This window comes from Cavia porcellus, unplaced genomic scaffold (assembly GCF_034190915.1).
Source record: "Cavia porcellus strain 051 isolate PalLab524CR breed Dunkin Hartley unplaced genomic scaffold, mCavPor4.1 scaffold_1, whole genome shotgun sequence".
Taxonomy (NCBI): domain Eukaryota; kingdom Metazoa; phylum Chordata; class Mammalia; order Rodentia; family Caviidae; genus Cavia; species Cavia porcellus.
Window position 1 is genome coordinate 57,305,609 of NW_026947484.1, and position 16,784 is coordinate 57,322,392.

Consider the following 16,784-nt stretch of genomic DNA (forward strand, 5'->3'; position numbering starts at 1 on the left):
TTCCTGCTCAGAACCTCATAGCCCTCATGGGCTTCGTCAATTAAACCAAAGAGCATTCCATACTTCCCACATAATTATACCTTTTCTCTAAAAGTAAAATGCCTCAGAACAGTTGAACAGAAATACCCACTACTATTAATGTAATGGGATATAAGCTCTAGAATTTGATTTAAAGGAATATAACAACCCAAGTACAATAATTAGTTACTTTCCCCCTCTAACTTTTAACTACCCCTACTCAATGCTTAATTTATGCTGATTTCCTCCTGGCTCAAACAGATGTAATGAACCCTGGAAACTTCTTAGTTCATGATCCTGTCTAAGTTTCTCTTCCATTCTAAGCTCTTCTGTCAGCCTTCCTGGTCCCTGAACTCACATAGTTCTTATGCTTTACCACTGATTACTCACTTTGGGAGAAGGGGCAGAAACTATATAATCAATGCATCTAATTGTTCAATTAGAGGGAAAGAAATAGTCTGAGGGAAAGCTTTTCTTGCTTTTGTTCTACAGCAGTCCAAGTTGATAAGATCGCCCCATACTCTCCCTTCTATCACCAAGATACAAGTGCGGAATGGATATCCTACCCTTTGCAGTGGGATTTCTCTATGGTTATTTGTAGTCCAGACTAGGCTGAGATTCTCAAGTGTTTTGGTCTCAGGATCCCTTCATACTCAGTCCTTAGGGAAGCCTTCAAATCTGAATACATCAATACTCTGATAACATTAATTATAACATCCTAGAGCAATGATTATTGTAGCAGCAGTAGATCTAACATGTACTAACATAGAAACAATTTTCTACAAAAATAATTTTCTAAACAAAAAAGCAACTATAGAGAGTGACATTGTTTTGCATATTATAGATCTCTTTAATGTCTAGCTTAATAAAAGACTGCTGGATCCTCCTGGCCTCGGCTTCATTCTTCATGTGTGATATCACACATCATGCGAGCAGGAAGTAGAGGTACAAACCTGTAATTCCAGCACTTTGGGGGCTTGAGGCAGCAGAATTGCAAGGTCAAGACCAGCCTGGGAAAATTAGCAAATTAGTGAGACCTTGTCTCAAGGTAAAAAAGGGCTGGCTGGGTTGGATTCAATTATCAGACCAAAAAGTCACACTACAAAACTCTGTAGTATACGCATGAGAAAAAGACAAACAATGAAAATATTCTCATCCAAATATTCTCATGCTTGTGCATCCTCTGAAAATTTTAAGGTTCCCCAAACTACACATTGAGAACCTCTAGTCTGAAAGAATCACAAACTGATTGTGATTTGTTCCCCACTCCTCTGTATCTCAGTTTCCACATGTAGAAAGACGTTTAAACAATTTAACTTTGAACACCCTTTCCAATTGTGCAATTCTGATTCAATAAATACCTTCTCTACTTGGTGCCTTCTCTTAACCAGACCCACCCTTTAAATCTGAGATTGTGTGAGTTCAATTTCATGGAACGCTGCCTAAGTTTACTTACTAAATACGTTTATATCTCTTCTTTTCCCAAGGCTCTGGGACATTTCTGTTGAAAGTTAATAAAACCTCAGTCACGTCAGAGGTTAGCCTTTTTAAAACAAATTTAAAAGAACACAACAGTTTTACATGGTCACAGTTACATATGGGCAGAGGTCACAGGTTTTAGGTTATAAATCTTCGGTCGCCTGTCCTTTAAATAATGGAGAAAGCTCTGCTCTTCGGAGATATTCTCAGAGTCCTTTTGTCTTCCCATATTCATTCTCTCCATTCATGTTTGGTCTCAGGTTTCATCACAAGGCTAACTGCCCTCAAAGGGATATGGCCTGCCCAAAACACCTCCAGCAGCCCTCTGACCTACCCATCCCCTACCAGTTGAGCATCTCTTGGAAGTATCTGGGCCCCTCCGGCTTACCCTGGACACATTCACCTCTCTCTGACCCTTGGCTGCTTCTCCTATGACCCAAGTCTCTGTGACTGGCTTTGCCATGCATGCGGTCTCCAAAACTAGAAGTTCAGGCCTCACTCATCATCGCTATAACAAAGACACCTGATAGATGCAATTTGAAGGAGGAAAAGTGAGTTTGAGCTTGTGGTCTCAGCTCACAAGTGGTTCCAAGGCTGAAACATCATGGTGAAAAGGCACAGGAAAGGAAAGCTGCTTGCCAGAAAAGAAGGGAGCCTGAGAGACCTGAGAAGGCCAGAGACAAGAATATACCCTTCTAGGCTGCACCCACAGTGAAGCTCACTGGATTCACTACCCATGAATGAGGTTAACACTTGCTGGTCTGATCACCTCCAGCAGCCCTGCCTCACCTGAGACTTCTGGGCTATGTTTCTGATCCCACCCCTAAAAACAGGTTCACTAACGTAGTAGATTCTGTACCCTGTGACAAAATTCTACAGAAATCAACTTCTATTTAGATGCCACAGATGTAAATCGCAGCTCTGGCCTCAGAACAAAAGTCCTGCTGGTACTGAATCTATATGCTGATGACTGGATGAATGACAGACAAGACCACAAAAGGAAAGAAGAAAGAGCAGAGGGTAAGGTAGAGGAGAGAAAATGGGGAAGGAAGGAGAAGAGAGGAAGAAGATGAAGAAAAGATGAGGGAAAGGCAAAAGCAGCACCAGCAGCGGCAGCAAATGAGCCTTCACATCGGAGAGCTGCCCCATTTCAGTCCCGAGCCAGTCAGGAGGGGAGGACTGTCTTGCCTCGTTATCAGGCAGAGACTTTGCTGTCCTCCTGGAGTCCCTCTCAAATTCCTCTTGATTAAAAACCAAGTGGAACCCAAACCAAGCCCGAAGCCTCCATGTGCTCCGTGGTGGAACATTACCTTTCGTCATGTGCAACCCATTAAGGCAGACATCCGATGTTTGCGGTTAGGCTGTGATTTCCTCATGCCTGTGATCGTGACTGATGCTGAAGCAAAGCCAAGTCTCCCTGTGTAGCAATCTTAGGTTTTTTGTCAACACCCTCAGAGCAAAGAGAAACCAAGTCTGGGCCAAACCAGCTTCGCTAACACATCCCTGCAGTTGTAAATAGAAGACAGCTCCCGCTGTGGGGACATGGAGCCAACACCTACAAGCAGCGTGTGTCCCCCTAAGCAAAAGACGGCCAACAGTCCATTGCCATAAAAATAAACACAAATGGCTTCAGAGGGCACTCGGTTCTCACTTGCTGAGAGCAATCTTTCAGGAGCTGTTTCCGGTGGAGATCCCAAACCCTACCGTTCCATAGACATGCTTTTTCCACAGTAGAAACTGACATGAGACAAGGATCCAGACATGCATAAGCTACAAAGTATGGGTTGAGCTTTATTTTATAACTATTTACAGAAAAATTTCCATGTGCCACACGGTGTCTTGGCCCTGGGGGTTTTCAGGCTGATGCATGGTGCCTTCCCTGTCTACTGAATAGGATGATCATGAATCTTCGAGGACTGGTCCCACACTGGAGTTATGAGCAAAGCACTCGGAAAAACCGGGCAAAGGCAGTTATATAGGGAAAAAGAAACAACAGGTGGCATTTAAAGTGGACATTACTGGATGCATAGGAGTTCTTCAAGAAAGTAGTGGGGGAAAAGCATCGTTCCAGATAAGGAAAACAGCACCACAGAGAGCATAAGAGTGTGTGTTCATCCCAGGAGCGATGAGGTCTCGCGAGGTTGGAGCGCAGCTTGCAAAATGGAATAAAAGTAGGTACATGCCAGATTGTAAATAGTCTTGCATGTCACTTTAAGGCCTATACCCTTTAAAGTCTAGGAAGCCATCAGTGTTTTTTGCCTAAATGGTGGCAAACCAGGACTATGTTTTAAAAGGAGAGCCCTGCTGTCAGCAGAGAAGATTATTTTCAGGGAAACAATTTTGAAGATATTGCAATAATACAAGCAAGCAGTGACAGGACCCTTAATTAAGGCTGTGACATTGAGAAATTAAAGAAAAAAGACAAAAGACTTTTATTATAAAAGGTAGTTTCTGGAGCTATTTTTGGAAATGTTACCGTGCTGTCTTTGTGGAGGGAGGGTTTAGAAACAGGCTGACGATAGAGACAGAGACAGGGTTGAGAAATGTCTCAGACATCTCCAGGAAAAAAAAATGAGTAACACAGGAAGGTAAGTTAGCTAGGCGGGGGTGGGGGAGCCTTAGACTGTGATCCCCTGACCAGTAGTTTCAGCTAGAAATTTATTAGAAATGCAAATTTGGGGTCCCTGTCCCCAACCAGCTGAATGTGACAATGGAGGCTGAAATCCAGCAGTTATGTTTTGACAAGCCCTCTGCTGATTTTAGCTCATGAGAGCTAACGTTGGAGAACTCTCATCCCAGAGGCACAAGGACATGGAGGTATTAAAGGCAAGCACACTACAATAGAGGTGAAGAGGCTAGACGACCAAAGAGACAACCCTGGGCTCAAATACTGGCCTGCATCTAACTGGTTATGTGACAATATCTGGAAAGTTACTTAAAATCTTTAAGTACAGTTTCCTGTGTCCTTAACGAAGGTAATATGCTAATGAAACAATTCAATAAAAGAACTCATTATAAAGTGTTCGGTTCACTGAAAAGTTTTCCATAAAAGATAACCGTTAGTTTTAATTCGGGGCATAGGAAGAATAATAATTGTGAGAAAGACAGTTTCATACTTGACAGGAAATTTTGGGTAACTATAGTACAATTACTTCCAGAAGAAGGTTGAAAATGTGTGGATCTCAGAGAAGAATGAAATGGAGGGACATACACAAAGGTGACAGAATAGGCCAAGGCCATGTCACACAAGTAGTCAAGATCATCAGAACACAGGAGTGAGAGGATTAAGGAGTAGGGTGCAAGAAAGCAGTCTGCAAAGGAACTTGAGAAAACACTGGACAGGAAGAGGATTGGGAGCCAGTAAGGTCACCAGGGGGTGGGGGTGGGGTCAGAGAAGACAGTCAACAAGACCAAACACTGCTGAATATAAAAATACAGGCAGACAGAGTTACACTGGTGGATGGATAGATAGGGACTGTCCACCATGTTGAGTAGTCCTAGGTAACTGGAACTTCCGAGTAGCATTTCTTCTCGTGGAAACAGAAGAAGCCTGAGGGGCTGAACAGGGTAAGAAATCTAAAGCACACAAATTGGTCTTTGAGAAATCCACCTATGGTGAAAAGCAGAAAAAACAGACTGAAAAACGCAGCAGGCCTCACAAGGCGGACAGTGCCTTAACAAAACCAGATGGGGAAGAGTGTTGTGGCTCTCAAGAAGGAGTCACTGACAGAAGGTAAAGCAAAGCACAAGCACAGAAGGAGGAGCAAAAGAGGGTCAGGACCGACACCAGGGAGAGCCTCGGCTTTCAAAAGCAGAGCAATTTCCCCCTGATGGGGAAAGGAAATAAGTAAGGACCTCATCTGGAGAGGGGGAGACAGGGGACAAGTGTGTGTGTGAAAGGTGGGCTTCCCTAAAGCAGAGAATTGGCACCAAGGGAAGCAGGGATTGGTGGTGGTGGTAAATTCGGTGGAGAATGGACCCCCACAGAGAGGGTGAAGGGCGAAGATGAATGAAATGAAGAGGCTGCCTCTGATGGTCACAACTGCCATGCGCCTCATCGCCGGACCTCCTGGGGATGAACCCCACGGTGCCACTGTGAACTACATAAACTTTGGCAGCTTTCTCTGTCTCCCCAAGCCACAGCTTCATGAGCTGCAAAATGAGCGTGAAAATAATGGCACCCACCTACCTCGCAGTGCTTTCAGTGAACATCACTTAATTCAAGTAGAATATTTGAGACAGTGCTAGGCAGAAACATCGTAAGCCCTTGTTAAACGTCAACCAAGTATTATTACACTGTTGAGACTAAGCTGAGCATCCCAGGAACTCATGAAGTTACAAAAATATCGCAGATCTCAGCATATAGCCAAAAATGAAATGATCCTTAAAAAGCCTCAGTAGAACATAGCACCATTCAAAGATTAAAAATAATCTCAGCCATCCACCATACCTATGATCGACATCCTTTTCCGGACATTGTTGAAATCCAAAAAGGCGAGCAGTTGGTAAGTAACAAGTGTTCCCAGTTCTTCTATTGTGATTGTCTCCGGAGTCCGAGACTTAAAAATGAAGCCACAGCTTTTGGCAGCAGTTACCAGGGCCCCTTCATCAGGTGACTGAACTTGGTAAGTTAGATTTCCTAGAAAGGAAAAACAAACAAACAAACAAGTACATGGAAGTTGAGAATAACAACTAATGTTCTTAGAATTCCAACGCCAATCCCACCTCGTTCTTTTATACCCAACTCAACTAGCAGCTTTAAAACCATCTTTCCTATCCTTGGGCCTCTGCACTCTACCAACCAACTAAACCAGGCATCTGTGCTCTAGGATACCACCAGGACCCCATATGTACCGCCATGTAGCCCTTGTCATCTTTTAGGAAAATGTCTGTTTCTGAGTCTACTTCCCCTCTGCGCTATCAAGACACCATGCTTTTAAGTTTCTGGTGACCAGAGATGAACCAGGAATATTATACAAACTGAGTTTAATATGTGATAATTCACATAACACTGAGAGCAAGCCTCTGAGGTCTTGATCATTAAATTTATTATTTCCATTTTACCCCGTTGAGACTGATAGCTGATAGACCCCTGGTTCCTGGCAAGGTCTCACAGCAAAAAGGCCAGGGAGCAGCTTCTCTGAGTTCCACTTCCGCCAGTCACTAACAACCCATTTATAAGAACACATGTAAGAAATCCAAGGAAATAAAACAAATCAAATCTAGATCTCAGTACTTGTTACCTGATAGTGTGTGTTAGAGGAAGAGGAAGAGGCAAGAGAAGAGAAAAAGAAAAAAAATATACACTGAGCAAAAAATATATACCCTTTAAAAAATAGTATGGGTAAAATAAACCCTTCTATACCAAATGATATCCTGTAAAGTGAACTAGAAAAAGTAGACAAAGTTAGACCCGTATTTACTGATTATCAGTGATATTTAAGATAAACAGTTAAGAAAACAAATTGTATATTATTAGATATATTATGATTGCTTTGGGTTAAAAACAAAATAACATCTCTACTCAGTTTTATATATAAGGAAGTAAAGAGTGAAATGAACACAAGAAACATTACCATGGGAAGATTCAGGAAAGAAATGATCAGCTGCCTTTGCAGTGTGTCATTTCACTTGATGTAACAGCATGAATCAATTCTTGAAATTAAAAAGGGGAAAACTTAAAGCAATTGCTCAATCTACCTATGAAATCATAAAATAAACTTTACCTTTGGCAACATGGGAGATCAGAAGCGAGCGCTGACCTCTTTTGCTGCAAATAATATTTAATATTTTTGAATAAGTCCATTAACTGGAAACAAAGAAGAACTGCCCTGGTCAGACTGAAAAAAGCACAATGAGGGCATTAAAAACAAACATGGCAGTCAACTCTTGCCTTGAGGGCATTTTCTGAACAAGGAAAATTCAGTCCTTGGTTTCCGGTCTGTTCAGGCTGAGAGGCATAGCCAAAGCCTGACCAAAGTAAGAAGTATAGTGGAGACCACCTCTCAAAACTGACCTGCGATCTTTAAAAAGTGAATTGGAAATTTGTGCCCTTTTCAAGAGGCCTACAGTGAAAAATACCTACCTAGGTCCCTGTTTATAAGTGTGGGAAAAAAAAAATCTATGCTAAGAATTTATGACCAAACAGTAGTTCTTATGTATATTTACATCCTGATCTCACCATATCTGATGACTTAAAGAAAAGGTAAAGATGCTCTTCATCAGAACACTGATTGAAGCAAATGGAAATACCTTCTGGAAGAACCAATCAGACCCAGGGGATTGGACACACTTCCAAGAGAAAGTGGCAGCCCAAGGTGAAAAGCGGTTAAAGTAACTTAATAAGACACAGCGAGAGCCATCAGGAACAACAGAATCAGATGTCCATGCACGTCAGTTCTTGAGTAGACCAGCAATGGCACATGCAATATATTTCATATTTCCCAAAAAATTAAATAGAGGTATGAAATGAAGCAGGATGGAAAAAGAAAAAAGCTCCTCTAGAAAAAACTGGTGGGCTGTATAACATGGGGAAATTCCAAAAGAATCTTAGAAAAACAAAGAAATGAAAAATAAAAGAATATTAGAAGACAAGGAGCAGTGTGAAACACGGAACACTGAAGAGGTCACTACAGGGAAAATGGACCAGGGGCATCGTTTGAAGAAATAGCTGAGAACACTACAGAAGTGATAAAAGATGACATTTTATGGATTCGAGAATCTCCATGAAATCGAAGCAGTACATATTTTTAAGAGCACACCTACACTGCAGACATGAGGGAAGACAAGATTTTAATGTGGTCAGAAGAAAAGGACTGATTATCTTGAGGACCCGTGTGGACAGCTGAGTACAGAATACAATTGGAATAGCTGCATTTTGCTGAGAGAAAAGTGCTGCCTTGATTTTTTTCACACAAATAAACTATCATTCAAGAATAAAGACAAAGGCATTTCAAAGCAAGTTTCTGAGAGTTTATCAGGAGCAATTTCTAAAAAGAAACCTAACAGGCCAGAGATGAGATGAGCATTGAAGAACATAGGAATTGACACATACATGGATGAATCAAACAAACTGACTATAAAAACAATAAAAGCAGCATCTGGATTTAGAGAGAGTTAAAATACATGACAAGAATACACGACAAAAGTATAGAGAACACTGTTTTCAAGTAGGAGACAGTGGTTGTTTTGTCAAAAGAAAGATTAGGCTTTCAGGAGTTAACCATGAAAAATTTCCAGGTTAAACACTAAAAAAACTACAAATAAAAACTGGGCATAGTGGATGGCACAGCCCTGTAATTCCAGCACTTTTGGGAGACTGAGGCAGGAGTATCACAAGCTCAAATCCAGCATGGGTAATTTAGCAACTTAGAAGGACCTGTATCAAAAGTTTAAAACATTTTAAAAGGCTGGGGATACAGCTCAGAGCAGAAGCCCTGGGTTCAATCCCTAGTATCATAAGAAAAAAGAAAAACCAAACATTATTTCCAAACTAGCAGAAGTAAATATGGACTGCATCTTTAAGACAATAGAAAAAAAAACTAAGACTTAAACTTAAGACAAATATAAAAATCCGATGACAGAATGAAATCTTAATATACAAAACCATTATTTCTAAATACTTAGGCTCAAAAGCATAGTAACAATAAGTAAAGTTTAGCTTATTTATCTTGATTTTGTAAAATACCTTCAGTTCTTAAAATATGTTGACTGACATGCCATTTACAAGAGATGTGTCTAAGACACAAAAAGATAGGTATGAAAGAATGAAAAAGATAAAAATGCAAATACTAACAAAAAGGAAATATCTATATTAGTATCAGATACAATAAATTTTAAAGCAAAAGGTATTACTAGAGATAAAGAAGATGGCATGTGCTGATGAAGTTTTGATGCAGGTGTGGCGGTACACTCCAGTTGTAGCACCCTGGGAGGCTGAGGCAGGAGGATGGCAAATTTGAACCCAGCCTGGGCAACTTGCCAACTTAGTGAGATTGTGTCTCCAAAACAAAAACTGAAATACAGGTCAGTACCAAGGCCTGGATTCAATCTCTAGTAACAGATGCATGTGCGTGCACACGCGCGCGCGCACACACACACACACACACACTACCACCATGACACTAAGTCTAACCTAGTATCCAATAACATAACCTTAAAACATATGAAGTGAACATTAGTAAAACTGCATGTACATGATGGGCATATATAGGACCTAGTACCCAATAGCTGTTGACTGCACATTCATGTCAAACACACATTAAATATTTATAGAAATTGAACACTTACCAGACGTAAAACCAACATCAGCAAAATTTAAAGACTGATACAATGACATAGTAAGAAAAAGCAATTTTTGTTTCATTTATTGCCTTCCACTAAAAGAACAAGGAAGGAATCTTCTTAAGGTACTTGGAATTCCCACTTCTCCACTTTTAAATTTTCATCTGAGACACAAGACAGAAGGGCAGCTTCTCCAAAGAAGTCCCCATGAAACAAACATGGAACATTTAAAATCAATACTCTTGACTACCAATTATTCAATCATCTAACTTTAAGTACATTAGATCAGGGTTCTGCTTCGCCCATACACTTATAGAGAAAGGTTCTATTTTCCAACATACTTTAAAGCATGTGGATTTATTTGAGCCCTTGATCTTCTGCCCCATAACTGAAAGATTGGAAAGGAAAGCTAGTACAAGGTTCCCTTGGAGATACAATCCTTCACTTAGAATCTGCTATCTCAAAGCAAGAGACAGAAACAGTTGGAAAGGTTCACTGATCTAATTCTCCTTCTGAATGGCAGGCCAGGAATGAGTCTGTGTCCACCAGCCTGGTTAAAATGCCAAAGGGCCCGACACCCAGTTCATCCCTCTAGAAACCCTGCCCTGCTTCGACACACTCATCCTGCCGCTCGTGCCGCGGGCCAAAGCGGTTGCAGAAGTCCTCTGCGGTGAGTGTCTGATAGAACACATCAGTGCAGTGACCACCGTGCTGAGGGCCGCCGCCAGGAAGGCAGGCTGCTGAGGACACTGCCCGGTGGCCTCGTTCACCTAACTCACTGGAGCCGGCACCATGCAGCCTCTGGCTCTCCCCCAAAGTCAAAATGACCGTGAAAGGTCAACATTCTGAGTCAATTCGGGACATCAAGGCGGCCACAACAGCACAACTGAAGACATGAGAGAGGGCTCCTGGAGCTCCTCAGCAGCTGGCAAAAGGCTGGGCCACATGTGTGCAGGGCGTGGGGGTGGACTCTGCAGGGCTCATGGCAGTATGTCTGTCCTTCTCCACAGTGACTTTTCTTAAGCATTTACTATATTTTTTGATCACAACTCACTGCTCCAGACTTCCGTAAGGATAGACAAAGAAAAGCAAGGAAAAGGAATTTGTCAAATGATGATTTCTCCCAGGCCAGAGGTACATGTACAGTGCTATCTCATGTGGGTCTCTGGACAAGCAGGCTGCGACCCCAGCTGCGACCCCAGCTGTGACTCCTGAATTGTGGGGGAAGGACCCACAGGAGAGGACAAGCTCCGTGGCCCACCCCTTCTACACCCCCTCGGAAACCCACTGCTGCAAAGACATCCTATACTCATGGGAAGGGGGTTCTTACACACAAATGGGAATACACAACACGAAGTCCAACACGGAACCCGCGAAATGTAATAGAAGAAACAAGAGAATGTGTCCTTAAGTATAATTAATATCTTACAGAGAACCAAAGAATATAAGACTCTTAATTGGGGCACCAGACTGCTGTTAAAACAAAAAGAACTTTGGAATGAAATAACCTCAAAGAGCAAAGATTAAGAAACTTACTTAAAGGCATGTCCCCAAATGGAAATAGAATCAGCCCTTGCTGGTGTCAGATGAGTTAATACCTTAAGTGTGATTATGTGAATGCTCCAAGTGCTTTGAGTCTGAGGAGGGGGCTTCTCTGGTGTCATCAAAGGAAAACACTGTCTCCTAAACACAGTCCCAATGTGCGGGATCCAAACAACACAAAAGCATGTGTACATACGAGAAAGGCGTCTATGCACACATATGGGTACGCACACCCCAAATATACAAGTCTCAAGGTATTTTACTTTTGATTTGAAACTACTTGGGTGGTAATTTTAACTTGAAATCTGAAAGCAGGGGGGAAAAAGGACAGAGTAGAGGACCCTGGGTAGTGGGAAGGGAAGAAACTGACTCAGAATGGACAGTGGCCCAGCTGGGTTTGTTCTATCCTGTGAAGCCTGAACTCCCGCATCCACACTGCACGCATGAGGGTCTTTTCCTGTGACTGGCATCTCAGGGTCCTCACTCTCCTGTTGACACCATTTTCTTTCTTTAAACACTCTCCACATTTTTGAGAAAGATTCAGGATACAAAGAAACGAAAGGAAAAGTTAATGACAGGTCAACCCTTTATGCAATGGGCTGCTTTTGATTCAAGACCATTTAAATTTAGTACTAGCTCGATCGTGACCAACGAGGCCCACCATTTTACCTGAGCTGTCCTCCTCGGACATCACGGTGTGGCACAGAGCCAGCAGCCTGAAGAACTCGTGCACTGTGGGGTCCCCCAGTTTGATGGATTCCAGCAGACGGAGGTCAAAGAACTGAGATCTTTCTGCTGGAGACTTCTCTGAGAAATCCACAGACTTTGTTTTCTGTAGAACAACAGCAAAAGTAGCTTGGATCTCAACCCAACAGTAATCTTTTCTAATTCACAGTGACTTCCTTCAAATATTTTTAATGCTTCTGTGATAATGTTTCTCAAATACAGCCTTCTAATTTCAGAGTCACGCACCAAAGCAGAAAATCAACCAGAAGTATATGGAGGGAAAAAATCTCCAATGCTCAACTATTTAAAAATAAAAAAGCCCAAAAACTTTTCTGAAAAATTGACTTGGTAGAAAGACCTCACCTGACTTAACTGGACAGCACTATCTGACCTGGAGTCCTTGTCTTTTTAGCTTACTTAATACTTGTGAATTATTATTTTCAATGCAAGAATACTAATCAGTGTTGGAATATTGATTGATTACTGAGTATTTTCCCAGGTTTCACTGAAGACATGGCATAATATAAAGACAAATACACCATAGTATCTTCCTATAAGAAGAGAACTCTGAATTTCTGAACACACTTAGTGGATCGTGGGCCTGTCTCTATTTTAGGAGTAAATCTACAGGTGGTTCTTCCCTGCACACTTACTTATAAGGTCTTATCAGGTACCCCAAGATCATCGCTAGTGTTTTTATTCTCCAAGTTTTCATTAGTTTTTATGGTATAACTCCCTTAACTACTTTTTCCAGGAGAAACAATGCTGTGTACAAATTATTCATTCCAAGTTTCAGAACTTGCTATTAATACCTGCAATAAAAGTGGAGCCAAGTGTAGGGCCTTTGTTCTTGGAAACCAGATTTGTTCTAAACTTTGTAATATTGAATAAAAATAAAAATATGTAGCATCATCTCCACAGTGGGCCAGACACTACCTGAATAGCTTAACATGAATTATTGCACACAATCCTCCTCACAAGCATAAGCAGAAGACACTAATATGCTTTTGTAAAGATGAGAATCAGCATGGCTGAGGTCATCTCTCCAGGAAAAGGCAGTCAGGACAAAACAAAGCCAAAATACTTCCCTGGAACAACTCCTTGACCTCGTTCTTGGTGATTTACCAGCCTCTCACTAATTTGATGGTGGGTACCATTTATCAAGTGTTCACCGTAGAGTTATATCTCTTTTGACTTAAGTGTTTGCTCTGTTTTAGATATTAAGTGTCCCCCAAATACATAAGGAAAGGGCCCCTGCCCCAGAATGCCCATTTCTCCAGGTGCTATGGACCCCTAGGAAGTGAGTCTTGGATCACTGGGACCGTGCCCTCCACATGGACTGCAGAACCAGGGCCTGTCCCTTTTCTGTCTACTCTGTGGTGCTTGTTCTACGCAAGTCCAGGCACGACACACCACAATTTAACATCCTTACCAGAAGCCAGGCAAACAGTGCTACACCAGCTCGGGCTCTGAGTCTAATTTGTGAGCTAAATAAACCATTCCCTTTTATAAATAAGCCAGCCCAGGTATTTGTTGCAAAGATGACCAATGCATTACTTTTAATACGTTCAGTCAAAACAATGCATGCAGATAGCTATAAAATTAAATACAATGTGAAGGATTATAGAGTAAAGAAATAGGCCTTTATCATTCCCCAAAGAAATGACTCTCAAATATAAGAGTGTATTAGACGGCTCTGCTGGAAATCTGCATTTTGCACTTATAAAACATTTCTAGATTTAGAAAAAATATTTGATCTTACCTAAAAAGAATTCCTTTCACAATTAGATGGCAATTTAGTTCCTTTGCTCATCTTTCCCCTCTAACAGCACAGATCTATGCATGTTTTAATTTTCCCACTGGTTACTGCTATATCTTTACACAACATAAGGAGGGCTTTTTGGTTTTGTTTCAGCCCATCAATTGTAAATACTCCCTTTTCGGTAAGAAGAAATGATTTCCCCATCCTTCCCTCCCCCAATTTCTCATTTGTTGTTTTGTTTTGTTTCACCATAGAGGTTTAAAAGATTTGCATTCCATTTAGTAACCAAACTTAAAACTTTCTCCCTAGTCTAAGGGTTGCCCATAGGAGTTGGAAATTGGTAAGTGGTGGTGTGCACCGAGGCCTGGGTGTGCCGTGTTGCTCAGAGCACTTTGGGTCCCCAGGTCTTCCTGGTCAGTCACCTAAAGGCTGGCTGACTGCCCTGTCTGCTATTCAGCTGCAGCCTGGATGTTCCCAAACCCACAGTGGGTTGGGCTCACCATCTGCTGATGCCTTTCTGTTTCTTAGATAATTCGCTTGTCCTGCTGAATCACAACTTCAGTTACTCCGTAAGCAAAAGGTCACGAGCCATGTACATCTTAAGTCTTTCTGCGTGGACATATCTTTGCCTCAGTGTTCTATCTGATACAGAACTTTAGATGAAAACCACTGGAAGAGCTTCCTGCACTGACCTTATACCACCCTTGATGACCCTTTGGTGGTGGCCCATTTCTCTCCCCCTTCTTCAGCCGTGGTACCCTGTCCTTCCACGGACGTTGGTCTATTCATTAATTCTTTGTGTGTACTGGAGGTAGGCTGTCAGTCTCAGAAGTCTCAGAAGACTTAGGAAAATTCTCTTCTGATATTTCTTTTATCATTTCCTCCTCTTTTTTTGTTTTGTTTTGCTTTGCTTTGTTTGCTGCTCCTTCTTCTTGGAAATCACCTTATCTAAATCTTGCATCTGCCAGCTGACCATCTATTTTCTCACTGTCATTCTGATGATGTTTTCCCTTTATCCTACTTTTGGCAGTCTCCCGCCTCCATCTTCCAACTCTTGTATTGAATGTATTATTTCATCACTGTTTATGAAAATTATTTCCAGGAGCTTTTTGCACTTAGTTTTCCTGTTTGTGCCCTTTCCAGAGCATCTTGTTTGGGTTTGCTGGGTGCCACCATGTCCCAAATCACCGTGGTGATGTGAGAGTTCTACAAGAGCTGCTGCTAATTTCTGTCCTATTTTTTAAACTTTCTCAGGTCATCCTGTTTCAAGTAGCTTAGCTTTTGTCTCTCATATCTTATCACAGCAATCTTCTTAACATCGGGGGCCTTGCTATTGCTCACCGCTTAGCTTGAATAAGGAGACAGATGGAACTCTGCACAGCCAGAGCTTACTCCCTGGCAGGTTTCACCTTAGAGTAAATGACAGCAAGGGTGGCCTTGTGTTTTCAAGCCACTAAATGCCACACTGTGGAAGGCATTTCACTGGAGCACAAAGGCTTTCATGACACTAAGACATAGAGACCAGTATTAGCTGCCCTAATTCTATCCAGAAAATCAGCATCACACCTGGACTAACCAACCTTTTGGGTAGAAATTGACTGCATCTATAGACTCTCAATTCTTCCCCATTGGACCAAGGCCAGGAAAGTCAAGAGACACATACAATGCATTTAATTTGTGCAGTTTTTCAAAATTAAAAAAAATAATCCTATTATACACCAGGAGTTTTTCTAGATGATAAGAATTTAGAAGTAAATGACATGGACAAAAAGTTCTACTCTCACAGAACTTGTGGGTCTTTTCCTTTATTTTAACCAACTCTTCAGATATTTGAAACACAAAATTTTTAAAAATCATATAATTCTTGTGAAAAGACAAAAAAACTAAAAAGATTATTTTAATAGTAACTCTAGTAGTGAGTACATCAATTGTCCAGAATTTTGAAATATACTGACCATTCACTGATTAACAGACAAGTCAGGGAAATGGGAAATAAATACTTCATCTTCTTCATCAGATATTTATCACACATCTACCATGGCCAGGCAGTGAACAGGGTTCTGAGGATCGAGTGGTGAAACAAACACTGCCCTCAGTGAGATCCTGACTTGTAGAGTGAAAGATCAAACAGCAAGTACAGTGGTACCTTGGTACACATCGTTCATTGGTTCCAGGAAGCACAACGAGTACCAAAAATGTTGAATACAAAATGAATTGTTTTGGCTGGAAAAAATAGCAAGTTGCAAGGCAGCATTTTGAGGATCAAATAAACAATAAGTACTAGGACCAATTTCAAGTCAAAATGCATTGAGCACCAAATCCAATGAGTTTCAGAATAGTTAAACCATGCTACAACTGAACCATGGCCTGAATGTCTCCTTCAAAACCCAGGCTGGAGTTTTAATTGGTGTTGTAAGAGGATGAAAAGGAGAGATCCGTGAGAAGCAGTAAAGTCCTGCTCTCGCAAGTGGACTAGGCCATTATGTGGGGATGAGTTGGTTATCTTGTGGCTGGGTTATGACAAAAGTGTGAGTTCGGTGGTTTTTCTGTCTTGGGAGTGCTTGGTGATCTTTCACCACGCTATGATACAGCAATAAGGTCCTCACTGGTACCCCCATTCTGTGTGTTTCAGCCTCTAGAACTGCTGGTCTAATAAACTTCAGTGTTCATCATTTACCGAGTCTTTAGTATTTTGCTATAAAAGCAGAAAATGGACTAAGAAGTGACAAGTGGTATCATGAAGTGAGCACACAGACCACGGGGAGGGAACAAGGGCAACAAGGCAAGATTCCTAGACAAGTAGCATCTAAAGTGAAGCTGGAAGCCTAACAGGAGTGGGTCAGAGAGATGGGGAAAGACAGTTTCAGGTGAAGGCACAACAGAGGGGGAGGCCTGTGTAAGAAATCGAGTGTGAGCCATTTGGAAAGACTTGGAGGAGCACCTCAGATGCATCCATGTGTGTGGCCAAAGATGA

General features: G+C 41.6%; 1 protein-coding gene across 13 annotated transcripts in view; it reads right to left on the bottom strand.

Annotated features, from left to right (window-relative positions):
- The window catches only part of Atp8b4 (ATPase phospholipid transporting 8B4 (putative)), a 227,871-nt gene that overhangs the window by 66,797 nt on the left and 144,290 nt on the right, over positions 1-16,784 (bottom strand). For all 13 annotated transcript variants that reach the window (XR_010047427.1, XR_010047426.1, XR_010047425.1 and 10 more), the window contains 2 exons: positions 11,992-12,154; positions 5,948-6,136 (listed from right to left, as the gene is read on the bottom strand). Coding sequence is in view for 1 of the 13 variants with exons in the window: in XM_013154709.2 (XP_013010163.1) it covers positions 5,948-6,136; positions 11,992-12,154 (352 nt within the window). In the remaining 12 variants the exon portion in view is untranslated. The remainder of the gene's footprint in view (positions 1-5,947; positions 6,137-11,991; positions 12,155-16,784) is intronic.